Below are 26,638 nucleotides of genomic sequence, written 5' to 3'. Positions count from 1 at the left end.
ATTCATATAGAGGACTCAAGGACATCAGAAAGACAATTCATGATATGAATGAGAAGTTTTCACAAAGAAATAGTATTAAAAAGAACCAAACATAAATTCTGCAGCTAAAGAATTCAGTGAATGAAATTTTAAAAAAGTACAATAGAGAGCTTCAACAGCAGACTTGATCAAGCAGAAGAAATACTCTCTGAACTTGAAGACAGGTCATTACAAATTACACAACTAGAGAGAAAATAGAAAGAAAAATGAAAAAGAATGAAGACAGCCCACAAGACTTATGGGACATCATCATGCAAACAAATATTTGTATTGTGGATGTTTCAGAAAGTGAAGAGATAGAAAACAGAGTAAAAATTATTATTTAATGAAAAATAGCTGAAGACTTCCCAAGTCTGGGGAGATATATGGACATTTAAATCCAGGAAGTTCAAAAATCCCAGACAGATTCAATTCCAAAAGTTCTCCCAAAGGCACGTTATAGTCAGCTTAACAAAAGTCAAAGACAAAGAGAATTCTCAAAACAGTAAGAGGAAAGCATCAAGCTACATTTAAGAGAATCCCCATTAGATGAATAGTAGCTATCTCAGAAGAAACTTTTCAGGACAGGAGAGAATGGGCTGATACATTCAAAGTACTGAAAGAAAAAAATGGCAACCAAGAATACTATACCTGGCAAGGCTATCCTTCAGAAATGAGAAAGAAATAGTTATTTCCCTTGGATGATTAACAACAAAAAACAAAAAAGCTTATCTCTTTTGGTAAGCCCTTTTTGGTATAGGGACCATATACTTCTGGTGTGAGTATTCTGGCTTCTACAGAATTTACATTCTGTTTGTGATGCAGATCTCTTCTGGTGAATTCGCTTTTGGCCTGCACATCTGCTTTTTTATTTTGTTTGATCTGCATGCCTGACTTAACATTTTTGTCAGTATTGTGATTTGGGTTTCATTTTGGTTTGGTTGTGCACATCTATAAATAATTTGGAACTTTTACTTTTTTCCCTCCTTACTTGAACATTTTCCCAGAGCAAAAATAAATATTCTAAGTGGTGGACCGATGTCACCCTTGTTATTCTCATAGCCAAGGATAATTATCTCAAAACAATTATGTAACCCTGCCTATTTTTCTTTTAAAAACCTGTGTCTTCCTTTACCTCCCTCAATACACATCATGGACTATGTCACCATATTCCCAGTGCAATGCCCATTTCTGAGTATCATTTTCTGTTAGAGAGACTCGACTCCCTATTTGTTATTTAGGGATGACACAGGATTGCTACAATCAAATATTCTTTTAATCAAGAACTAGCACATATTTGTGATATAGAGTTTTTTTCTTTAAATTATTTTTTCTATTTTAAAAATTGAAATGAGTTTCCCACTATATTTCCCAGGCTGGTCTCGAATACCTGGGTTCAAGAAAGCCTCCTGCCTAAGCCTCCCAGAGTGCTGGGATTACAGGCATGAGCCACCCTGCCTGGCTATATTTTTTAGTAAGTCAAATGTACTTCTAGTTCTTCTGGGCATTGCTCCCTAACTGTCCTCTGTCCACTTCCCTTCCTATCCTGCTTAGAATCCTCAGCTTACCACCTTATACTCTGCTAATGCTTTGCTCTCTGTCTTTTTGTAGTACGTATTTGATAAAATCCCATCACTGTGTGAAACAAACTACTAACCTTTTATGTGCACAAGAAGTTCCATAATACTGTTATCTTTAGTGCCTACAAGGGCATTTGATACCTACGAACACTCAATAACACTTGCTATATGGATGGAAACAAATGAAAAGAACTGACCGGTCAGAATAAATTTCCAGGCACTAACATCACACAGGTTCTCAGTTTCATTAAAGTCAAACAGACGGCTTGGCAGTCCTGCTGTGTTTCCTTAACTCACGCCCTGTTAGATTCCACAATTCAGTCCTTCACTGTCTGGACTCTGGCCAGTCTCTCTACCTGGGCCTTCGAACACAGCCCTACCATGTTCAGATGGACCTTTCTCTCTCTTGTACTCTTATATTCTCCTTCTCCTTAGTAAGTAGACACTTCCCCTGAGTTTTTAAACATACTTGCCTTCCATTGCAAACAAACAGGCAAATAACACACACACAGACAACCTCTCCCAATGTAGCTCTTTGTAAGGTCATATATTTCTCCCGTATTTCTACATTCAGCAGTTATTTCCAATCTCTCTCTTCCTCATTCTTTCAGCCACATTTGGCATTCCCTGTTTCCTAGAATACTGTTTTCTTTAGCGTCTGGAACACACATTCTGTGATTTTCTTTCTGTCTCCCTAAAGGCTTCTTCTACATCCTTTTTTGTTGTTGTCTCAACATCTTCTATCCAGCCTCAGTGCTCACCTGCGGACGGTCATCACTTCTCTATTCTGTCCTCTTTCTCTATCTCACCTCTACTTACAGCTTCAAATCCCATCTATATTCAAAAGGCTCAGAAGTTTATATTTGCAGCCCAGATCGTTTTCTCCGAGCACCAGACCTCGACATTTATTGCTCATTTGACTTTTCTACTTGGATGTGTTAGGGCACTTTGAACTCAGCATGTCTGAAATTACACTCGTACCCTTTCTTTACAGAACTGGTATTTTCTTCATGTTCTTTCTGTGAATGCCACCACCATCCACCCAGCTGTACCAGTTAAAAACCTAGGAGTCATCTTCAACAGCTCACTCCCTGTTGGCTTTCATATTCGTTCCAACATGAAGTCCTGTTGATTTTGCCTGACGAGTTCCTCTCAGACTCACCCCTTCTCTCCACCCCTTCCTTCACTCCAGTCCAAGGCACCCTCCGCTCTTGTCTGGATCACTGGACTCCAGGGATGCATTCTCGCCTTCCTCAAGTACGCTCTCCACATTGCAGTCAAAACAGTCTTTTTGTTTTTAAAACACACATAGAGTTATGTCAACACTTTCCTCTGTTCTTTCCGTCAAAAAACAAAAACAAAAACAAATCCCCAAACAACTCTTCAAAGCTCCCCATGGCTCTTAGGATAAAGTCAAAACTCCTAGTTTGTTCTACAAAGTCCTACTTCCCAGGCTTGTCTCACCTTTACTCTGTACTCCAGCTTCACGAGCCTTCTTTCAGATGTCTGCGTCTTCCTGCTTATACCTGCTGTTTCTTCTTTTTGAGCATCCTGTGTTCCCCCAGCCCCCATCCTTTCCTGTTCTCTCATTTTCTCACACATACCTGGTTACCTCTCACTAATCTTTCAGATCTCGGCTCCAGCATCTTTTGCTTTAGAGAAGCCTTTTCTCAATTCACTGGCTACATCTACACACAGCACTATGCACGTCTGCTCCCAAGCACTTGACACAGTTTTACACTGGTTCTTTGATTATTCTATTATTATCTTTTTCTACTGTATGCTCTAAGAAAACAAGATTGTGCCTTCTTTTGGTCACCAGCACCTTGTGTAGAGTCTGGCACATTAAACTTTTTCAGTATTGGTGGAATAAAAAAGTAAACTAATAAAGTTGAAAGCATGGGCATGGATGAAGCATTGTGCATTGAGGGAAAAGTCCTAAGATGGAACTTGGTGAACGAAACATCTTAAGGGGGGAGTCAGAGGAAGAAAAAACATGTTGAGGGGAGGAGACAAAGAAATAATGGCCCTAGTGGAAGCCTACGCCAAGCAAGGCATGAATTTTGAGAGAGCAGAAGTGTCATCAATGTCTTGGGCTCCAGGCATTGTAAGAACTGGGAAATGAAGCAGGTTTATAGGGCAGAATGGCAGGTGAGGACACAGGAGCAGGAGGCTGACTTCTCTTTCAAATTTGGTGTTAAAAGAAATAAGAGAGGAAAACAGTATCCCTCTTGGCCTTTCTATGCTACTTGGGCACTGTTGAGAGTGCCTTCTTTCCTCAAACTAGGGGTGGTGGGTTGATAGAGAAAGACACTGTTCAGATGAGAGCATTGTGAAAAAAAGCAACTTAGTGCAGCAAGGTTCTGGGCAAGATGGAAGGGTTGGGATTAAGAATGTGGGTGGAGCATGAGACTGGAGACAGGCTGCACGCCACTTTTGAAGCTGGTTGAATGGACAAAGGTATAGATATGCCCAAGGGTGAATTGGAGGGATGCTTTGTGACTCTGTCTGTGCCACCATCTTCTTTATGGACAGAGAGAGACCCAAGGTGGAATCAGTTATGGCAATTTTAAGTGGAAAAAACAAAATCAAACGTTATTTTTACTGCCAACAGTCGTAGAGTGGAAGCAGGAGGGAATGATCTCACACGCAGTGTAAATGCACACTCTGCTTTCCATACTGATGCCATAAACAAGCCTTTCCACACAGCAGGTATCTCAAGCCTTTGGGTACAAGCATACCTCATTTGATTGCACTTTGCTTTATTGGGCTTCACAGATAACAGTTTTCACACATTGAAGGGTTGTGGCAATCCTGCTTCAAGCAAGCCTATTGACATCATTTTCCAACAGCATGTGCTTGCATTTTGTCTCTGTGTCAGGATTTTTTAGTAATAAAATATTTTTAAAAGTACTAACATTTTTGGATACGATGCTATTACACACTTAATAGACTACAGTATAATGTAAGTATCACTTTTGGATGCATTGGGAAACCAGAGAATTTGTGACTTGCATTATTGCAATATTCACTTTACAACGATGGTCTGGAACCAAACACACAATGTCTCCAAGGCATGACTATATTTTCCATGAAGTTCAGGATCATCCCTTTTATTTTCCGAAAGAAGGAAGCCAATCATAGAAGACCTATCATCTGTCCCTGTCCTCTAATTTATCTCCAGAGCTTATGATGGTGCTTAACCAACCGCAAGTCTGCAGTCTACACGGGTTGAATAAATGGATAAAAGATGGTCTCTCTGGGAATAATTCCCCCATTCCCCTGAACCCAAACTTTCTGCTTACTTGTCATTCTCTGGTATGAACTCCACTTGTAAGGGCAGGATCTATGACCTCTGTACTTACTGTTCTACCCAGTGCAGAGCCTGGCTCATAGGATAAGCTCAATACACACTCACAGAATGAAGACTGCGTCCCTGAGCTTTAGTGCTGAGGCTGCCAGCCTGGGCTGTCATCTTCATCCAAAGTTTTTTTTTTTCGAGTTGGAGTCTCACTCTGTCTGCCAGACTGGAGTGCAGTGGCCACTCCCGGACACCGCAGCCTCGACCTGCTGGGCTCCGGCGATCCTTCCGCCTCAGCCTTCCAAGTAGCTGGAACTACGGGCGCACGCTACCATGCCCAGCTGAATTTTTGATTTATTGTAGAGATGAGGTCTCGCCAAGTCGCCCAGGCGAGTCTCGAACCCGCGGGCTCAAGCAATCCACTCACCTCAGCCTCCCAAAGGCGTGGGATTACAGGCTGAGCCACCCAGCCCGGCTTTGAGGTTTTGTTTGTTTGTTTTGCTTTGTTTTGTTTTTGTCTTAGGGTCAAAAGTCCCTACTGTTGTCGATGGGGCAGTTTTTTGTTCTTCCAGATAGCTGAAGCTGCAGAAGTGTGGCTTCAGGTTTTGAGAAGTGGAGCCTCAGTTTTCTCTGTGCTGGGCAGATGTTTTCAGGGAGCAAAAAACATACAGAGAAGAGGAGCAGCAGGCATTTTCCTGGATGTGACCCTTGTCAATAAGGTGCCATTTTAAGGTTCAGTGTGTGGACTCAGCAGCTCTATACACTCTGCCCAGACAGTCAGCAGAAGTTTTAAATTTTAATGTAGCCCAGCTTATCAATTCTTCCTTTCGTGGATCATGGCTTTGGTGTTATATCTAAAAAGCCATCGACACACTCAAGGTCATCTAGGTTTTCTCCTATGTCGTTTCCTAAAATTTTAATAGTTTTGCGTTTTCCACTTGGGTCTATGATCTATTTTGAGTAAATTCTTGCGAAGGGTGTAAGGTCTGTGTGCAGACTCATTTGTTTGCCAGTGGATGTCCAGTTGCTCCAGCATCATTTGTTGAAAAGACGATCTTCGCTCCCCTGTGTTGCCTTTGTTGCTTTGTCACAGACCAGTTAAGATCAGTTGGCTTATTTATGTGGCTCTGTCTCTGGGTTCTCCTTTCTGTTCCTTGGATCTATTTGTCCATTCTTTCACCAATAGCACAACCACCTTGGTTACTGTAGCTTTATAGTAAGTCTTGATGTGCCAGTCCTCTGACTTTGTTCTTTTCCTTCAAAATCAAGTTGACTCTTCTGGGTCTTTTGCCTCTCTATGTAAACTTCAGAATCAATGTGCTAATATCCACAAAATAACTTACTAGGATTTTGAGTGGAACTGAATGGACTCTATAGATCAAGTTGGGAGGAGCTGACATTTTGACAATATTGAATTTTCCTATCCATGAACATGGACTATCTCTCCGTTATTTAGTTTTTGTTTATACCTTTCAGTAGTTTTGTAGTTTTTCAATTATAGATGTAGCCTATATCTTGTGCAATGGTCTGTCCTATAAGCTCATTTTTTCTGAGAGACCTAAGAAGAGTTGTTGATTTTTCTGTTTGTTCAGCTTTTTACTTGCTGTTAGGACATAGAAACAACTTTTAAACTTTTTAATTCAGTACAGAAACCAGAGGTGCTCAGACAATTAGCTCATCCACTTAGCTGAAGGAGTGGTGGCCTCTGTCAGTCACGGAAAGACACTGATTTCTGAAAAGTTCAGTGTATGTTAGGTTTGGGGGATGGAGGGATGGAGACACACATTTACTGAGCATTTGCACTGCACAAGGTATCCTGAACTCCCTACCTCTCATGGCAGTACTTCTAAGTGGGGTTGTCATCATTGTTTTCTAGAATAGGAAACTGAGGCTCAAGAGAGGTTCAGCAACTCATAAAAAAATCACACACTGAGTAGAAAAACTAGAACTCATTTTTTTTGGCTTTAAAAACCAGACATTTATTGAGCATATGCTGATGCCAGGCTCTATGGCAGGTAGTGAAGAGCAGAGTATATTCCATGAAATGCAAGAGAATATCACAACACAGTGTCTCATGTGCCCCCTGGGAAGGCGATTGTGGGGGACAGTGGTGAGCTTGGTTTTGGACAGGTTGGATTTGAGATGCATGTGGGGAATCCAACTGGTGTTACGCAGTAGTCAGACATATGCAACAGGAGCTCACCAGAAAGCTCTAAGTGAAGCCAGAACCATGGCTGGGACCAACGTGTAATAAGAGAAGAGCCTCCTTCAGGAGAAGGCTGGTTCTGATGGTGCACCTGTAGCATTTATCTGGGAGAGAGGTGATAGGTCTGGGAAAGTTTCCCTGTGGGGGAAAGGAAAAGTGAAAAGCCCAGTGCACTCAAGGGAACTGCAAATGGCCTGGTGTGGCTGTAGCAGTCATTGTGTTTGGATGATTGGCAAGGGATAAGTCTGGGAGAGCAGTGTAGGGGTCTGCTTCTGATTTGAAAGTTTCTATGTATTATGCAAAGAGGTTCTGATTTAATTCTGAAATCAACAAGGAGCCAAGAAGAGTCTGAAGCAGTAGCATGCCACGATTGGATGCACTTCCAGGAAGATTGTTTGGATGGGTGAGCAGACTGAGGCAGGGAGACTGGTTAGGAGGCTGTCCCCTTGGTTCTGGGAGGAAGGCTGAGGGTGTGAATCAAGGTGAGGAATCAGAGACAGGGAGGAGCAATGCTGCAGAGAATGGACTAGCTTCTTGATCCAGTTAATGAAGGGAGAGAGAGAGAAAGGAAGGAGCTAGGATGACTCCCTTATTTCTGGTTTGGACAGCTGGAGGAATGGTGGTGTCATTCACAGAAGTAGGAAGAACAGAAGGAAGAACAGCTTTTGTGGGGGACAGTGGTGAGTTTGGTTTTGGACAGGTTGGATTTGAGATGCACGTGGGGAATCCAACTGGTGTTACGCAGTAGTCAGACATATGCAACAGGAGCTCACCAGAAAGCTCTAAGTGAAGCCAGAACCATGGCTGGGACCAAGCTTCTCCTAGGAGAATGCATACAGTGAAGAAAGAAGGGTCATAGCCAGGATGCTGGGTGTACCCACGTTGAAATAATGGCTTGGAAGAGTGGAGTTCAGCAAGGAATCCAAGAGTGAGTGAACCTAGAAGCAGAAGAGGGTGAACACATGGAGGCAGGTGCTACAGCCTGTGGCTAAGAGAAGGAGTTTTGAGGCTGGGACCAGCTTGGGGCTCACCAAGCCCACCCCTCCCTTCCTGGGCACATAAGGAAGCTCAGTCTCCAGCCTCCCCACATCTAGCCAAAGCCAGGGACAAGGGCTGATAGTGAATGTGGGCCAAGGACGTGTGCATTTCAGACCAGGTGCCTCTTCCTCAAGTTCTTTTCCCTCCCACCCATAGTACCCTTGGAGATTGCATGTGAGAGGACCCAGATTTTAACTTATCATACCAACACAGCCTGGCCTATCTTTCCTGACCGTGGCTCTGGGGTCACATGGCTAGGTTTGAATCCTCGTGAATCCTGGCTTTACCACTTGCCAGCTGTGTGACCTTGAACAAACGGCTTAATTTCTCTGTACCTCAGTTTCCTCATCGGCCACACTGGGCTAATAATAATGTCTCTCTCATACAGTTGTCTGAGGATAAAATGTGGTGGTGAATGTGAAGCATGCAGAACAGTGCTAAAGACTCTAGAAGGGGTGGCTCAAGCCTGTGATCTCAGCACTTTGGGAGGTGGAAGTGAGAGGATTGCCTGAGCTCAGAGGTTCGAGACCAGCCTGGGCAATTTGGCAAGACTTCGTCTCTACAATAAATTTTAAAAAATAGCTGGGCATGGTAGCACAAGCCTGTAGTTCCAGACACTTGGAAGGCTGAGGCAGAAGGGTCGCCTGAGCCCAGTAGGTTGAGGCTGCAGTGGCCGTGAGTATGCCACTGCACTCCAGTCTGGGGGACAGAGTGAGACTCTGACTCAGAAAAAAAAAAGACTCTAGAACATTGGAAGCTAATGAGGAGACTGTCAAACATGGAGAATGGTTCGTGACAGGGGTTGGCAAACTATATGTCCTGTAGGTCAAGCCTATTCTGCTGCTTACTTTTGTATGGTCTCTCAGCTAAGAGCAAAGTTTGGATTTTTAAATGGTTGAAATAAGTCACATGAAAATTTTATGAAATTAAAATGTCAGTGTCCATAAATAAAGTTTTACTGGAGCACAGCCATGCTTATCTGCTAACATACTGTTACAACTGACGTGGCATGACAACGTCAAAGTTTGAGTATTTGCAACAGAGGCCGTAGGGCCCACAAAGCCTAAAATACTTACTAGCTTTATAGAAGAAGTTTGAGGATCCCCGTTCACTGTGTCAAATGCAGCAAAGGTCAAGAAAGATAACTAAAAAGTGGCTAACTGGAATTGGCAACAGATTGCCAGGGGCCTTGATAATGGCTTTACTGGAGCGGTGAAAGTAGAAAGCAGATGTTGGTGCCAGGTAGATCAAAGTTTGATTCCTGATGCTACAACTTGCTGGTTGTGTGGTCTAGGAAGTCACTTAAGTGCTGTGAACCTCAATTTCCTTGGATGTAAATGAGAGACACGAGCAACCTTCTTGAGTTATTGTAAGGAGCAGAAATGATGCCTGTTCACCACTACACAGTGCCTGATATACCGGATGCACTCAATAAATCGAAATTTTTGCTTCATTTAATTGACTGCAACCAAAATTGTCATTTATTTATTTTTTAGAGGCAGTGTCTTTTCACTTCTACTATTTTATCTTTGTCTTCTATCTTCCGATGTTTTACATTATATGTTAAATTGGTGCTTAAACCTCACCTCTTTAGTGAGGGTATCCATTTAATAGTGACCAACTTGTTTAACGCTGTAAGCTGTTCATTCCCCCAGCATTCGTAGCCCACTTGTCCTGTTCTACTTTTTCTTTCCTCATAGAGCTCATCATCTCCACAATTAGAGAAGTTACTAATTTATTATATTCATTGTTTACGCTCTGTCTTCCCTACTAGGATGTAAGCTCCTGGTAGTCACAGCCCTTGCTTGTTTTATAAGAGTATATATTTCAAGTGCTTAAACAGAAATGGGCACACAGTTGGTGCTCAATTAATATTTGTTGAATGACTACATTTAAAAGAGCAGGTGAGGAGTTTTCTTTTTAATCTTGCTGAGGATTGGATGTGCTCCTTCCACCTGGGGACTCCAACTTGTCTTCTTTCACCTTTGTAAAATTCTCAGCTACTGCCTGTTAAAGACAGCCTCTGCGCCATTCTCTCCTGGAATTCCTTTCAGAACACATTGACTCAGTCATTCTGTACTCAATGCCTCCTAAATTCTTTATCATATTTCTCAACTCTTCATCTCTCTGCTTTATCTTGAGGCAAATTCCTTTGCTTTATCATGAAGCCTTTTTAAAAAAAAAAACTGTGTCCAGTCTACTATTCAACCTGTGAATAGATTTTTATTTCAATGACGATTTTTGTGTGTGTGCCTAGAATGTCTGTTTCTTCCTTTTCTGTTTCTTCTTTCCCATTCATTCGCGTACTTGTTTCATGGCTTCTAATCTTCTCTTTGAATATTTCAAGTATTCCTATATTCTGGTTTTCTCCCTCCAGATTTTTCTGTTCTTTGCGGTTCTTTAACTAGCTGCCTTCCTTATTATGGCTCATTTCTTTGTGCAGTCTGTATTTCTGTATTGTCAGTGGGTGTTTGACATTTGCCCTCTGCTGGGTCAACGGGTCGGCAACTGAGAAGGCTCCCAAAATGTATCACTGATTGATCTGTCTATGAGGGTCAGGACGGGAGGCAGTATGTTGTGGGTGCTAGGAAATGCGCCCTAAGTCAAGGGTCCCCAAACCCCCATCCTTGGCCTATGAGGAACTGGGCTGCACAGCAGGAGGTGAGTGATAGGTGAGCCATGAGCACAAGTGAAGCTTCATCTATATTTATGGCCACTCCCTATCTCTCACATGACTGTCTGAGCTCTGCCTTCTGTCAGATCAGTGGCGGCATTAGACTCTCATAGGAGTGCAAACCCTGTTGCGAACTGTGCATGCGAGGAATCTAGGTTGGCACTCTCCTTATGAGAATCCAATGCCCGATGCTCTGAGTTGGAGCTGAGGTGGTGAGGCTTGCTCCGTCTCCCATCACCCCCAGATGGGTCCATCTAGCTGCAGGAAAACAAGCTCAGGGTGACCACTGATTCTGCATTATGGTGAGTTGTATCATTATTTCATTATACATTACAATGTAATAGCAATAAAGTGCACAGTATGTAATACGCTTGAATCATTCTGAAACTGTCTGCTCTCACACCTGATCCGTGGAAAAATTGTTTTCCATGAAACTGGTCCCTGATGCCAAAAAAGGCTGGGGACTGCTGCCCTAAGTTCACGTCCCTGTTCGGTAACTACTTGTGCAGCCTTGGGCAAATTATTCTTTAAGTCCTTATTTTCTTGTCTGTGAAATAGAAATAATAATACCTACTTCCTAGAGATTTTGTGAAGAATTAGTGAAACAGTTGACATAAGGAACTTAGCACAATGTTTTGCATGTCATGAGTGCCTAATCAATGTCAAAAATTACTATAAATATGTGGTAGCTATTATAGTGCTCGTCGATATCAACTGTTTGCCTTGTGCTGAAAGGAAGAAACTTAATGCTTGAAAAATAGTTTCAAGTACGTACATTAAGTGTACAGCCAGTCATTACACGTGGACGCTGTCAGATCTGTCTGCTTTCTGTGTGATGAACATTAGTTGAAGATGGGAACAAAACCTCCCACGAGAACATCTCACTTGGCTCTCAGCCATTGCTGACGAGCACAGATGGGAGGGGGTGGAAAGTTTTAGACATTAACTTAAAGAAAAAAGCCTAATTAGGGAGTTGGATCATTCGCCAATTATTTGGGATCATTAAAATACAGCAGCAGGGAGAGTTCTTCTGCTGAGAGTAAAACGACCCAGATAAATTTCTTCAGTTTTATTCAAAGAGAAAATGTACTTAACTTCTTGGCTGTGTTCTCATTCCCTTCCAAGGGTCTGTAGTAGAACAGTGGAATTTGTAGCTGATGCTCAGGAAATATTATTATAATAGTTTATGAGTGGGAAGGGATTAAGACACAGGCAAACTCTTGGGCAAGAGAACCTAACCTCTCTTCCTTTATTTTTTTTAAAAAATAATTTATTTATTATAGAGTGGTGGGGTACAAGTGAGGATTTGCTGCATAGGTAGGCTGTATGCAGGTGAAGTTTTGACTTCTAGGCGGCCTTCACTCCACTAGTAGTGGACTAGGTACCCCTTGTGTTGCTGTCACGCAGCCCCCGCTGTCCTTCCTCCCTCCCTCCCCCATCTCCTTCCTTCTCCCTCCTTCCTTCCCCTCGCAGTGCCCAGCAACTGCTGATCCCACCCTTGAGCTAATGTGACTAGTGTTCAGAGTCCACTTAGGAGTGTGAACATGCGGCGTTCCATTGTCTGATTCCTGTGATAGTTCATTTAGTGTGATGGCCACCAACGGCATCCAAGTTGCTGCAAGAGCCATGAATGTGCAAGAGAACCTCTTTTCTATCTCATGTAACTTTCAACCACAAACCTTTCCTCAATTAACTGCTGTTCTGGGTCAGCGGATAAGGGAGGGTCAAAGAGCCAAATTTAGTGAACGAAAGCTGTAGACTACTGTGATTTATCATGTCATATGTTATTAGTTATCTGTGTAGATTTCACAGAGTCTAATTCTCATAAAAGATTTACAAAGGTTAAAATGAAAAACATTTAAATAGAGAACCATTTTTAGATTTTAAATACCTGGTCTTCATAATCAGATCCTGTATCGAAGGTCTCTCCAGTATCCACCATTATTGAAGGGTCAAGGTCACTTGAACCTAAGATTAAGAAAGACAAGTTAAACTGATGGAGGTTTTCTGTGTGTGTTTCCAAAGTGTACAGTCTCTCACTAGGTTTCCTTATTGTTCTGTGGTTTCATCAAATTCACAAATATTTCTGGATTCTTCTCATCTGCCAGACACAATGTTTTCACTGGAGATCGAGGACACTGTCACTGTCCTTAAGAAGAAAATAGTATTGTGGGGGAGACTAATTGGCCAACAGCAATGTTCAAAAACCAAAAAAGAGTGAGCCTGCTAATTCTCACTAGCGGTGGAGGTGATAAGTGGAACTGGGATTCTTCACAAAGTACCAAGCCAGGGATGTCCAACTTTTTGGCTTCCCTGGGCTGCATCAAGTAAAGAGGAATTGTCTTGGGCCACACATAAATTACATAATATAGTTAGTGCATAGACATAAAAAGACTTATTTTTAGATTAAAATGTTTAGAAAAATGAGGACAATACGATGTAAAACCAGTGGAACATTTGACTTTGTTTTTGTAAAACGAATCTATCAATGTATGGTTTGATGGAAGTGGTCACAATTCTTTTTTTTTTTTTTTTTAGTTGGAGTCTCACTCTGTTGCCCAGACTGGAGTGCAGTGGCACACTCACGGCCACTCTAGCATCGACCTGCGGGGCTCCGGAGGCCCTTCTGCCTCAGCCTTTCAAGGAGCCGGAACTACAGGTGTGTGCTAGCAACCACACTCGGCTAATTTTTTATTTATTGTAGAGACGAGGTCTTGCCAAGTTTCCCGGGCTGGTCTCAAACCCACGGGCTCAGAAAATCCACTCTTCTTGACCTCCCAAAGTGCTGGGATTACAAGCTGAGTCACCGAGCCCGGCCATGGTCGCCATTCTTAATGAGTTCTCAAGGTGCTTTCAGAAATGTTTGTTTGGATTTTGCTCTTTGTCTGCTTCATAACTGAAAACAGCTGCTCACAAATGTATGTGCTGCCAAAAAGCGATGCCATGAATAAGGCGCGATTGTGAACGTCAAAAATGGAGTTCCCCATGGGGTCACGAAGAAAATAAATGCTGAAAAATACCTGATGTTAAAAGATTTTGTGGGACCACATGACTAGCTGCCCTGAGCTGCATGCAGCTTGTGGGCGCAGGTTGGACATACCTGAACGAATGGATGAGCCTGAACTTTGAGGGTGAGTATGGGTTGTCCAGGAGTAACTGAGGTGGAAGAAACACCATGAGCAAAGTACAGTGTGGGAGGAAAGTAAGGGTTTCCAGAAATAGGAAGGATTGTGTTTGCTCACTCCATGTAAACCTGTTTCTACTCAAGTCGTTGGGTCACCTTGAAGGTGAGAAAAATTGGGTTAACTTAATGTATTCATACATTGTTTCCCCAGGTGCTGCAGGCTTTATTAAACTGCTTACTCACTAATCTCCAAGGCTCAGACTTAAACTGGTCATTTTCACCATAGGGCTTCATTGTTCTCATTTAGTACGTCTTTCCTGCTGGGAAGTTACATCACCTAACTAGCCAGAAAGACAGAATTCAGTGCTGCCCATAAAATATTACACAGCCTGTGAAAAAACAAACCATCTCATGTTTCATTGTAAATTTGGCCTTGGCAGATAATTCTTGGTCAGTATATGCAATGAGTAATGATCAATGAAGATGGATTAATAAAAGATCAAGTATCTCATACACTTCTCAGATACAGAACCGTCCCCTAGAAGCTGCTTTTGTACTTTCTTCGAAAACGAGTCAAGTATGTCCGCACCCAGTCCTTTGTCATCTCTGGTCTTCTCTTCTTTTTTCCTTGTTGTTGTTGTTATTATTATTATTATTGAGTTGAGGTCTTACAGGCTGGACTGCAGTGGCAGGATCGTGACAATCACAGCTCACGGCAGCCCTGACTTCCTGGGCTGAGGTGATCCTACAGGTGTGCACCACCATGCCCGGCTAATTTTTTTATTTTTTATTTTTTTATAGAGATGAGGTTTCCCTACGTTGCCCAGTCTGGTCTTGAACTTCTGGGCTCAAGCAATCCTCCCGGCCCAGCCTTTCAAAGTAATTCACACCTGGGATTACAGGTGTGAGTCACCACACCCAGCCTCTTCTCTTAGTATGGTCACCCTTGCTGTCTACCAGAAGTATAAAGTGTTAGTTATTGCCAATTTGATGAAGCACTAAGCAGTTAGTCATTGTTTATTGTGTTTGTCTCTTTACTTTTTTTTAAGATGATGAAGGTTTTCAAAATAGAGACATGTGAACCATCAGATCATTTTGGAAAAGTAATTGTAGCGTCTCCACGTAACAGCTGCCTGAGTGTGTTCAGAACAACTCCAGGTGATGTCAGGCACATGGTCAGAGCAACCCCTGACAATTATATATAATAAAAATTATATATAATTAAGTGGGATTATATACAATTTTTCTACCTTTGTACTTTTGTAATTTTCAAATAGAAATTTTTGCAAGGCATATTTCAGGGCCCAAATACTCGACGGTCTTAAAGCCCAGCGTGAAGGTTAGGTTTGCACTTGTGTTGTAAGGCAGTGAAAGTGTCAGAAGAAAAATGTCTGTTTTTCCACGATAAGATCATAGACGTTTTAGAACCAGCATTTCACAGAATCCCACCCCCTCATTTTGGAAAGGAGGAAAATGAGATGCAGAGAAGTTAAGCAACTTGGCCAAGGTCACGCTGAAGGAGCCTGAGATCAAAGACAGATCAGTAGCGCCTACAGTTCCTTCTAACACACCCTGCTGGCTCCAGATTTGGAGCAGAAGCAACCCGGAGGGGTTTGCACGTCTTATCTTTCACCCACAGTTCTCTACAGGTGAGGACCTGGAGGCGGGCGCTGTCTGTTTCACATTCTGAGAAAATGGGGAACCTTGAATGGTGGATGGTTAGGCAGGTCGCCGGTGGCTGAGGGTGCAAGGATTCGCAGTGGAATTCCACAAGCTGGTGACAAGCAGTGCCCCTTTCTGGGCGGCTGCTACTGACAGCAATGTCAGGAAGAATGCACATTCTATTCGGCTTTCATTACTTCCACAATACGGTTATTATCTACCACTGACCAGGGGACGTGGTGACAGCTACTTGGATTCCAACGGTACCCTGACTTCAGCTGTGTTTAGAGTGATTTGTAGAGAATGCGCGATGTGATCCGAACGTGAAATCTTATTAAACGTATAGCTGCTTTTCGCTCCTGTGTCCTACTTATTTTATTTAATTAGGGACTATTCTTTAGGTGGTTTCAAAAGTACAGCATGAAGGGCTCTTAAACAACCCAGTTAGCAGATATTACACATGACTATTTGAAGCTGGAACAAGATAATTAGAAAACCATTTTCAGTAATGGCAGAGTGGAAAGATCTTTGTCTAAAAGAAAACCTCCTGCTCATAGGGATGAAGAAACTGGCTCTCCTAGTAAAATGCTTTTCACAGAAATTTTATTGTATCATGAAGGGATGGGATTTCTTGACACCCAGTTGCTCCTGGCAACAGTATTAATATATCACAGAAAGCAATAGACAAAAGATATCATTATCAGCTCAGATAATGATGGAGTGGTTTTCATTTTCTTTTAGCGTTGGTTGTTTGGCTTGCTGAAAACAGAACCTTTAATAATAGTCAAAGGTTTGGCATACGAAACATGAAGGTAGATATAGACGTGGGTATAGATTTTTCCTCCTATCACTAATTTAACACACAAGACAACTGCAATGACCGTGTTGCTCAAAAAGACAGCAAAATTAGGAATTTATGAATGATGTAGAGTGTGGCCTTCTTGTCTCCCTATTTTGAATTTTTTGATTTATTTTCAGACTTAAAAATATTCTTTCTATAGATAAAGATATGAACTGAAATATGGAATCCCAGAGGGGGTACTTGGTGTCACTCATTTTAGATGCAGAATGGTCCTTGGAAATATTATTTTCAGGTTGTCCCCTTAATTTTGAGTGAGAAGATGATACATGTTGGCTTTAGAGGGTCAGAGGCTGACCCTATTGCTTTCTGGGATAATGTTGCAGACTTTTTCCTCTTAGTAGATTTTGACCCTAAAGTTTCAGGAAAATCCTCTTCCTATTTTGAGTACCAAGACCCTCCTGCAAGTGCAGGGCTTCTCGTGCAGGGAAGGGCATCTGTAAAGAAAACTCCTCTGATGCTTACAGAGCCCTCTCTAAGGAAACATTGAATTGGTATTCCCTTGTCTCTTCCATTAAACTGTGAGCTACCCTGTACAAGTTTCTGAGTTTCACTTCTGGGTCTAACCACAAAGCTTAGTAGCTGAAGCATTCAATACGCATGTGCCGAATAACCAAAAATGAATAAAAGGACCTTTCCAGTCCCTTTACATATCTTGCCCTCTTCTACTCCCTCTACAAACATTAAACATCGCCTGTAAGTGCCCAGTCTGCATCTGGCACCGAGAGTCCAGCTCTGATTCCAACAGGCATGGTAAGTGTCAGTGACAGTGTGCACCAGAAATCCTTTGAGGAAGAGCACTGTGTTTACTTGGAAAAACCATATATATATATTTTAGTTAGAGTCTCATTCTGTCACCCAGACTAGAGTGCAGTGGCATGATCATGGCTCACTGCAGTCTTGACTTCCTGGGCTCACAGGATCCTTCCACCTCAGCCTCCTGAGTAGCTGGGACTACAGGGGCATGCCATCACAGCAGTTACTATTATTTTTTTTAAAAATATTTTGTGAAGACAAGGTCTCACTCTTTTGCCCTGGCTGGTCTCGATCTCCGGGGCCCAAGCAATCCTCCCACCTTGGCCTCCCAAAGTGCTGGGATTACAGGTGTGAACCACCATGCCTGGCCTGAAAAATATCCTGACAGTATATGGGACGAGAAGGGGAACTCTTGGAGGGATCTGGGTGTTGGTGGAGTGTTTGGGGATGAAGGAGAAGAGGGGAATTTTTCAGCTGCTCCAGGGCAGGGGCTGGGGGAGAGGAGGAGAGCGTGGGAGGAGACAGAAGCAGACCTAGGCGAGTGGGAAAGTCGTGTTGGGTAAGGTGTGGCTTCTCCCGTGAGGCCTTAAAGACAGGACTCACAGAAGCCTTTTCCACGTGACAGTCACACACTTTCCACACACCAACCACTCACTCCTCAAAACAACCCTACGAGGCAGGTGCTACCACCTCCCTTTCCTTCTTTCTTTTTTTTTTTTGAGTCGGACTCTCACCCTGCTGCCCAGACTGGAGTGCAGCGGCACGCTCCCGGCCACCGCAGCCTCACCCTGCTGGGCTCGGCGATCCTTCTGCTCAGCCTTCCAAGTAGCTGGAACTACGGGCATGCGCTACAACGCCCGACTAATTTTTTTTGGTTTATTGTAGAGATGAGGTCTCGCCAAGTTGCCCGGGTGGGTCTCGAACCCGCAGGCTCAGGCCATCCACTCGCCTCGGCCTCCCAAAGTGCTGGGATGACAGGCTGAGCCACCGAGCCCGGCCCCACCTCCCTTTCTTTATGGATAAGGAGACACGAGGCCCAGAGAGATAGAGCGATATAGCCAGAGGCCCTGCTGCAGGTGTGCATCGAGGGCTCCCTGGAGGAGGAGGCACTGCAGACAGAGCTTGACAGGTGCAGAGGTCAGGACGGTGGCAGTAGCTAAGGAAAAGCACGAAGGCAAGCAAATACATGCTCTGCCCTGGAGCCAGAGAAGACCTGGCATACCCATGAGTCCCAAGGTCCTGCCCACAGGCCTGATCGAACCTGGAGCCGGGCCTGAGGAAGCCTCCTTGTGGAAACCACACTCACGCGAAGGCACAGGGTAGGATCGGGCCGGGGAGCTGGGAGAATGCAGAGATGGAGATGGGTTGCTAAGCAACGGGAAGAACAGGTGCAAATGGCCTGAGGCAGGAAGGTACTGAGGCATTCAAGCCGCTGGAGAAAGCTGGTGTGTGTGTGGGGGGGGAGTGGGTGGCTACTGCAGAAAAGCTGAGGCTTTGTGGCTTTCTTCAGTGTTAAGGACACCAGTGTTAAGGTGTCCAGCCTTCAGGAAAGCCTCTGAAGGGGTGTGTGAGTGTGTGCGTGAGTGTGTGTGTTATTGTTTGTGTTTTATCAGGGAGGCAGGTCAATTAGAGCTGCATTCAGTGGGGCTGCGTGGTGGCTACCTCCTGCAGGGCTGGCAGCACTGACTTCCAGCCCTCTGCACTCTGAGGGGACATCAGAAATCTGGCGAACCACTCAGATGTCCCCTCTCGGGGGCCATGAAGAGATGGCTGGTGGTTATACAGGACAAACTTATGCCAGCGCACATTTTTCAAAAAAGTATGTTTCTTTGAAGTTTTCCATTCGAATTGCACGAAAAGGTAAATAAAAAGATGAGCTGGGCTCAGTGGCTCAGCCTGTAATCCCGTGCTTTGGGAGGCTGAGGTGAGTGGATTGCCTGAGCCCATGGGTTCGAGACCTACCTGCGCAACTTGGCGAGACCTCATCTCTACAATCAATCAAAATATTAGCCAGACATGGTGGCGCCTGCCTGTAGTTCCAGCTACTTGGAAGGCTGAGATAGAAGGATTGCCTGAGCCCAGCAGGTCGACACTGGGATGGTGGGGTGGCCATGAGCATGCCACTGCCCTCTAGCCTGGGCGATGGAGTGAGACTCCAACTTAAAAAAAAAAGATGGCCGGACTCGATGGCTTAGCCTGTAATCCCGCGCCTTTGGGAGGCTGAGGTGAGTGGATTGCCTGAACCCGCGGGTTCGAGACCCTCCTGGGCAGCGAGACCTCATCTTTACAATAAATCAAAAAATCAGCCAGATGTGGTAGCGCATGCCTGTAATTCCGGCTACTTGGAAGGCTGAGGCGGAAGGATCGCCGGAGCCCAGCAGGTCGAGGCTGCGGTGGCCGGGAGCGGCCACTGCACTCTAGTCTGGGTGACAGAGTGAGACTCCATCTCAAAAAAAAAAAAAAAAAAGATGGAATATATACTGAGATATACGTAAAAAAACATCAGCTGGTATTACATAGAAAGAGAATGTGTGAAGTGCTTTCACAGTGGTGCACAGACTGGACAACAAATTACATATTATTAACGTGGGAGGAAGAAAATGAGACTGGATTGCCTGCTCAAATAGAAAAACACCAGGTAGAAGACGTCCAACCAACGACTATTGTACAACATATATCAAAAAAAACCTGCAGTGTGTGTCAGTGACTGTTTCCCACGTTGCCACACATTAGAAAAATAGAAGATATAATAAAATTTTGATTTGGGGGGCCATAAATAAGTTCCTCGATGTCCAAAATTCCTTTATAAGCCAAATATCATTACAATAAAATAATTGATTCCAACATTGTGCTATTTAATTTGGAGTGATTCATTTTTCACCATTTCATAAAAAAGTGCGGTCGGGTTGCTGGTAGGTGACCCAAGAGATGTCCCCAAGGGCAAAGGGCTGGAGGACGCCGTGTTTCTCACCAAGGGCTGTTCTAGAGTGAACTGGCTTATTCTGAGGCTGGAGCAGAAGCCAGGTTTCTCAGGAGTGGAAGAGAGTGAGCAGGAGTTGAGGCTGTATGCACAGACTCTTATGTTTATAAACTTGGAGGTATCGAGAGGAGACAGCAAATGTTTGGAAGCCACTGTGACAGGCCGGGCATTCTACCAAGGGGACTTCAAGAGAATGAGGACACAGCGCCTGCCCTCAGGCAGCTTTCTCTGAGCACAGAAGCCAACGCAGAGGAGTCTGCAGGGCACGGCCTCCTAGTGGGGGAAATGCCACTAGCCAGCCCCAAAGTGCTGGGCCTTCTAAAGACAGGGCAGCTCCAACCAGCTCCCCCACTGTGTGACAGGGTATCTGGCAGTTAGATAATCGTTGTTAGAGGTAGCCATTTGCAAAGCATGTCTACATAAATTATTGACTTAAAAAGCACAGGCATCATCACATTTTTCAAAGCAGCAGCAGACTTTACACAATTTTTAATATTTCATCTTTTTCTGCAATAGGTCAACATTTTGTAAATCCTGCTGGAAAACAAGGCAGGTGAGTTGCATCCGTGACCCATGCTCTGTGATTCAGCCCAGAAAGACGACCACCTTGCCCTCCTTATAATTCTGCCCTTCTTTGAAGCTACTCTTAGCTGGCTTTAAATAGTGAGCAAAAATTGTCAGTATTTCACCCTTTTCTTCACAGGCTGAGCTTTTGGTCTTTGCTCCCTGAGACCACAGCTCAGAAGAAAGGTCACGACTCAGACGGGAGCGTCGACCACACAGAATTGATGGTTGAAGCCCTGCGGGACAATGAGGCGACCGGGAAGTAGAGAGAGCGGGGAGAGAACCAGAGGAGGGTCAGGATGGCACCGTGAGGAATGCCCACCTGGGGGGATGGATCACTGTGCTCCAGCATCCCAGACAACGGTCGAGGCGAGAGTGCTTAGGAAGAGCAGGGTCAGGGTCACCCCAAGCTGAGGTGCAGGCTGGGATGGGCGTGGATACCAGATCGAAGGGGATACTTTTTGTGGGTATAATTGGAGAAACCTGTATGTGTCGGGGGCGCTGGGAGAAACTGTAACTTTTGCTGCACAAAGTATGGGTTGAGTTAGATTTTTTTTCTATTTTAGTAACACAGGTCCTATGTTTCATTATGACTACCTGCTGATTTACATGTGCACCGACAGGAAGGAAAGCAGAAATTATAGGGAACAAATTTCTAACTCTTCCTATTTCGTTTTGCACTTTTATTTTTAAACCAGAAAGTATGAGACTCTGAGGACAGGGTCATCCTCAGAGCCTCACAGCAGTGTGGGGAGCTGTGTCCATGAACACAAAGCCCCAAACATTTGGCAGGTGATTACGGTGTACCATTGTCCGAAGGACAGAGCGACTTACCTGCTGCGGCCTCTTTGTTTGGAAATAACTTGTTGTCCACTGCCACGCTGATGTCATAGAACACCTCATCCTCGTTGCGGTCGGCATCAAACTGGGGATATCAGGACAGACAAGTGTGGTACATGAGAATGCATTCATTAGCTAATTCCACTGTATAATAAGCATGCATCATACAACTGCATCTTTAATGAAGCGACACAGCAGGAATTAAAGCAGTTGAATCTTTTTTTTTTTTTTTGAGTTGGAGTCTCACTCTGTCGCCCAGACTGGAGTGCGCCACTGCAGCCTCGCCTGCTGGGCTCCGGCGATCCTTCCGCCTCAGCCTTCCGAGTAGCCGGAATTACAGGCGCGCGCTACCACGCCCGGCTCATTTTTTATTTGTTGTAGAGATGAGGTCTCGCCTGCCCAGGCGGGTCTCGAACCCGCGGGCTCAGGCAGTCCACTCACCTCAGCCTCCCAAAGGCGTGGGATTACAGGCTGAGCCACCGAGCCCAGCTGCAGTTGAGTCTTTACTCAGACACTTAGAGGGTTTTTAACCCGTATCAGGAGAGAACGGTGTTAGGGAATAAATTTGCAATTGCTTATGGTTAGTACATATGTGGGACATCTTCTTAGTTTATGAAGTAAGTTTTGGAAAAAATAACAGAAACTTACTGTGTGGCTTTCAACTTAGTTTATCTAATTAAAAAAAAAAACCATGAAAACATATAGTTCTAAACCATAGGAAGAAAGATTTCCTAATTTGTTGTTAAAAAAAAAAGTACCCCCAAGTCAAATTTTAGATATCATAGATACTGTATCATAGAGGTAGTGTAGTCTACAGACATGTAGATTAGATGTAACAAAAATTACAGATTTAAATACTTATTTTACCATTCTCTAAAATTTACACAATTTTAAATACTTGTAAATAACATGTGGTTTTATTTGTAAATTTTCCATTTTCCAAGTTGCTCAGTGGTTTAATACATTTTTGTCACTTACTTTTTGCAAATAGCGTGACCAAATTATCCATGATATCATTGACTATGAGTTGTGCATACTGGAAGTATATATTATACGTTTTTTGACATTTGTATACCCCTGTGAAACCATCAGAAAAGTCAAAATAGCTAATAGACCTGAAGGCTCCTTATTTCCCTGGGGAATTCCTCTCCTTTCTCCACTCTCCTTGGATAACCACTGGTCTGCTTTCTGTAACTACAGATTATTTTACATTTTCAAGAATTGTCCATAAGGTGAATAGAACAGTATGCAAACCTTTAAGTCTGGGTTCTTTCACTCAGCACAATTATTTTGAGATTTTTCAGTGGTTTTATAATCCATAGATCATTCTTTTTCATCACTTGGTAGTATTTTATTGTGTGGATACACCATTAATCCCATTCTGGGTAGCTTTCATCTCAGACATTGTAGTTTTCAACTTTAGATGTTTGATTTGAGTCCCTTTTTGTTAGCTTTTCCAGGTCTAACTTTTTATGCATCTTAAATACGATCATAATAACTGTTTTAATGTCCTTTTCTGCTCATTCTAACATGTGTGTCAGTTCTGAGTTAGTCTCAATTGAATTTTCTCCCCTCATGAGGGAGTATATAGTCTGTTTCTTTGCATGCCCGGCAATTTAAAAACATTTTTAATTTTAAAGATTTGGAGTACAATTCAGGATTAGGTATACAGTTGTCATTGTACAGGTAAAGTTTGTGTGCCTGGTAATTTTGTATTGGATGTCAGGCATTGGCAATTTGACCTTGTTGGGTGCCGGGTATTTCTGTGTTTCTATAAATATCCTTGAGCTTTGTTCTAGAATATAGTTGAGCTACTTGGAAATGATTTGATTTTCCAGGTCTTTCTTTTAAGATTTGTTAGCTGGACAAGAGCCGTGTTTAGTTTAGGGCTAATTATTCCTCACCATTGAGGCAAGACACTCCCCACTACCCTGTACATTAAGACGTTTTCCTGTCTGGCTGGAGGTCACAGACGTGGCTTGAAGCTCAGCATGGCACCAGGTCCTGCTCCCTCTCATCTTTCTGGAAGGTTCTGTCCTCAGCCTCAGGTGACTTCCTCACACACACACCCTACTGAAGACGCTGCAGAGCACTGGAGGGAACCCGCCCACATATCTCCAGAGTTCTCTGTGCTCCTCTTCCATCTCTGATCTTCTGTTCTGCACACCCAAGCCACTTTGGTGTCCTGGGCTGTCAGCCCCATCTCCTCAGCTCGCGGAGCCCACCAGTCTCGCCGGGGGTTCCTTTTCGCGGTCCTGTATCCTGGAGATACCTCCAGGGTCCGAGGCAATCGTAGGACTCACGGCATCCATTTCCCTTCTCCCAGGGATCATGTCCTTGCTTAATCTCCAATGTCTTAATTTAAAAAAAAAATAGATTTCTTTTTCTGGTTATTTTTGATTGTGGAGGAAAGATTCATTCTCTCTTATTCCATCTTGGTCAGAAGTGGATGTCTCAGCCCTTTAGTTTTTAGTCAAAATTATTGTGATGTTGAAGATATTTTAGGAGATTTAAGTGATTTATTCCTTTCTGTTTTCTACTGAAGTGTTTCATTATTGGGAAAACTTAGTGAGGACAATGGGGGACCCAAAGTTTGAAGGACTTTCCTGACCCTCCTTCCTATATAAAGTGCAATGGAAGCACATCTGAACAGTCCTTCACAGTGGTTTCACTACGTCACATCCGCCCCTGGAAGGTGAGGCAGGTTGTCTTATTTCAGCTTTACAGGTGAGGAAATATCTACCCAGAGATTTCATGGCTTTTCCAAGTCACACAGCTCCTAAACAGAAGAGCTAGGACTTGAGCTTGGAGTGACGGACACTTTCCATCCTGCCAGGTGGCCTGTGATCATGACAGTGAGGCAAACGCAGCCATTCCAATAAGTGCTTTTTTGGGTCTAAAAGCAAGGGCAGAAAAGCAGGTGGTGGTCAGGGCAGACACAGGCGGTCACAAGGGTCCAAATAGCGCCATCTCAACGTCCTGTCATTCACACCTGGGAGTGGGCTCCGGTTTCCCAGGGCTGCTCGGAGAAGCGAGGCAGCCCAGGCATGAAGTGGGGGACTCTACGCCTTCCAGGGGAAACTTGAACCAGGGAGAGACAGGAGACTGGCAGGAGCCAGCAGGCGAATCTGCCCCGTCCCCTGCCAGGCCGTTGTTCTACCCACCCTTTCCGGAGTCACTGCTGCCAGCCATGTTCTCTTGAGGTGGAGGGCCCCTGCTCGCCTCTCCGAGCAGCCCCTGGAAAGCCGGAGCCCACTCCCCAGGGAGCGTCTGGATCTAGAGGGGCTGAAGGTAGCCAAGGCCTCAGCAGTGACGAGGATGATGAGGGTGAGGCCGGCTGGGCGCCTCAGCAATGGCCCGGGACGCAGCGATGGTCAGGGCTCTCCATTCAAGAAGCCACAGAGGCCCAGGGGCACAGGGGCCATGTGAGTCAGGGGAGGCTTGTAAATTGGGCTCAGCTGAAACTCAGTTGAAACTCGGGGCTTGGTGGGAGTTTCTATTTCCCCATAGCAACTGTCTGACTCGAGCAACTTTCTTCTTAGCCTCGACGCGATGGGGATGCGAATTCCACCTGAAGGGAGTGTGGTGAGGACCAAAAGGACAGTCTATTGCACACACCAGCGTACAGCCCGACACAGACTGTCATCTCCTTTTTCTCCTCTCTTTGAATCCCTAGGGCTGAGATGCTATAGATCTTTTTTGAGTCCGGGTCTCACTTGGCCTCCCAAGCTGGCTGGCAGTGGCATGATCACAATGATCACGGCAGCCTCGACCTCCTGGCTCGGATGATCCTCCTGCCTCAGCCTCCCAAGTAGCTAGGATTACAGGTGAGCATCACCACGCTCAGCTAATTTTGTTTCTTTTTCTTTCTTTCTTTTTTTGGTAGAGATGAGGTTTTGCTATGTTGTCTAGGCTGGTCTGGAACTTCTGGGCTCAAGCAATCCTCCTGCCTTGGCCTCCCAATGTGCTGGGATTACAGGTGTGAGCCACTTTGCCCAGACCATATAGATCTTTGATTGCATCTGTACTACACATGCATGGGTTCTCTCTTTTCTTCTCTTTCACTTCATCTCTCACTCACACACACACACATACTTTTTTTTTTTTAACTTGAGACGGTGGAGTGAGGAATATAAGAAACTTTGAGACTTTCTAGGAGATCCTATATTCTCCAACTGATTTGAGCAAGAATATTTTTAGTTCCAAGGCAGACCAAAGTACCTGGATGTTCAATCCAAAAGACAAAGGTAGAACACAATTCGTGAAATCACTCGACAACTATTTGTTGAGTAACTGCAGTGAGCTTGGCAGATTCACCAACCGACCGCCTAAGCTTTTGGACAGATGAACAGAGAGCCACAAGGAATGAAGATGACACCCACATCGTCAACTCCGTTCTGCGTTTAGGCAGCTAATCACGGTGTTAAACCAGACATCCTCACCTCCTACCATGTCCCACTTCTATAAGCCCAGACTGGGAAGGGGCTTTCCTTTCTATTCCTTTAGTAAATATCATGGCATGGGGACCCTGGAGAGCATTCTGATAGAATATTATCCTAATTGCCACTTAATTGGCGAAACAGGTTTACATAATGATGACATCCGTTGTTGGAGAAGTGTGTGCATGGTGAGGAAAGAACTGGCTCTTATGTCATCAAACACTGTATCGATTCTTTGTTTTGTACAAGCCATATATATACATATATCTACATTAATAGTTATCAGCCGGGAGGGACCCCACAAGGAAATGTGGCAACGTCAGGAGACACTTTTGAGCATTGCGCTTGCAGGGGTGGGGAGGCTACTTGCCAGGGATGGTGTTAAATACCCTACAGTTCCCAGGACGGCCCCGCTCACACCAAGATTTATCCCTTCTAAAATGTCAGTAGTGACAAAGTTATGAAGTTTTAAAGTTCTAATATACACCAAGGTGATCTTGGCTTTAAGATTTCTAACTGCATTTTGAAACTCAAGTAGTCATTTTTTCTTTTTAAAGAAAAAGGTTTTGAGCTACAAGGACCTGGGATGTCAACTTC

The 26,638-nt window shown here is 44.1% G+C and overlaps 1 protein-coding gene across 1 annotated transcript in view; it reads right to left on the bottom strand.

Moving 5' to 3' along the window:
- The window catches only part of LOC103255677 (adenylate kinase isoenzyme 5-like), a 126,711-nt gene extending 105,034 nt beyond the window's left edge, over positions 1 to 21,677 (bottom strand). Inside the window, exons 1-2 of the mRNA XM_021710249.1 lie at positions 21,597 to 21,677; positions 12,709 to 12,785 (exon numbers count right to left, since the gene is read on the bottom strand). Of these exons, the coding sequence (XP_021565924.1) occupies positions 12,709 to 12,759 (51 nt within the window). The 5' untranslated portion in view covers positions 12,760 to 12,785; positions 21,597 to 21,677. The remainder of the gene's footprint in view (positions 1 to 12,708; positions 12,786 to 21,596) is intronic.
- Positions 21,678 to 26,638: the final 4,961 nt, after the last annotated feature.

The sequence above is a fragment of the Carlito syrichta genome, unplaced genomic scaffold (assembly GCF_000164805.1).
Source record: "Carlito syrichta isolate Samal-C Ts95f unplaced genomic scaffold, Tarsius_syrichta-2.0.1 Scaffold288344, whole genome shotgun sequence".
Taxonomy (NCBI): domain Eukaryota; kingdom Metazoa; phylum Chordata; class Mammalia; order Primates; family Tarsiidae; genus Carlito; species Carlito syrichta.
This window is presented reverse-complemented; position numbering and strand designations above follow the sequence as displayed.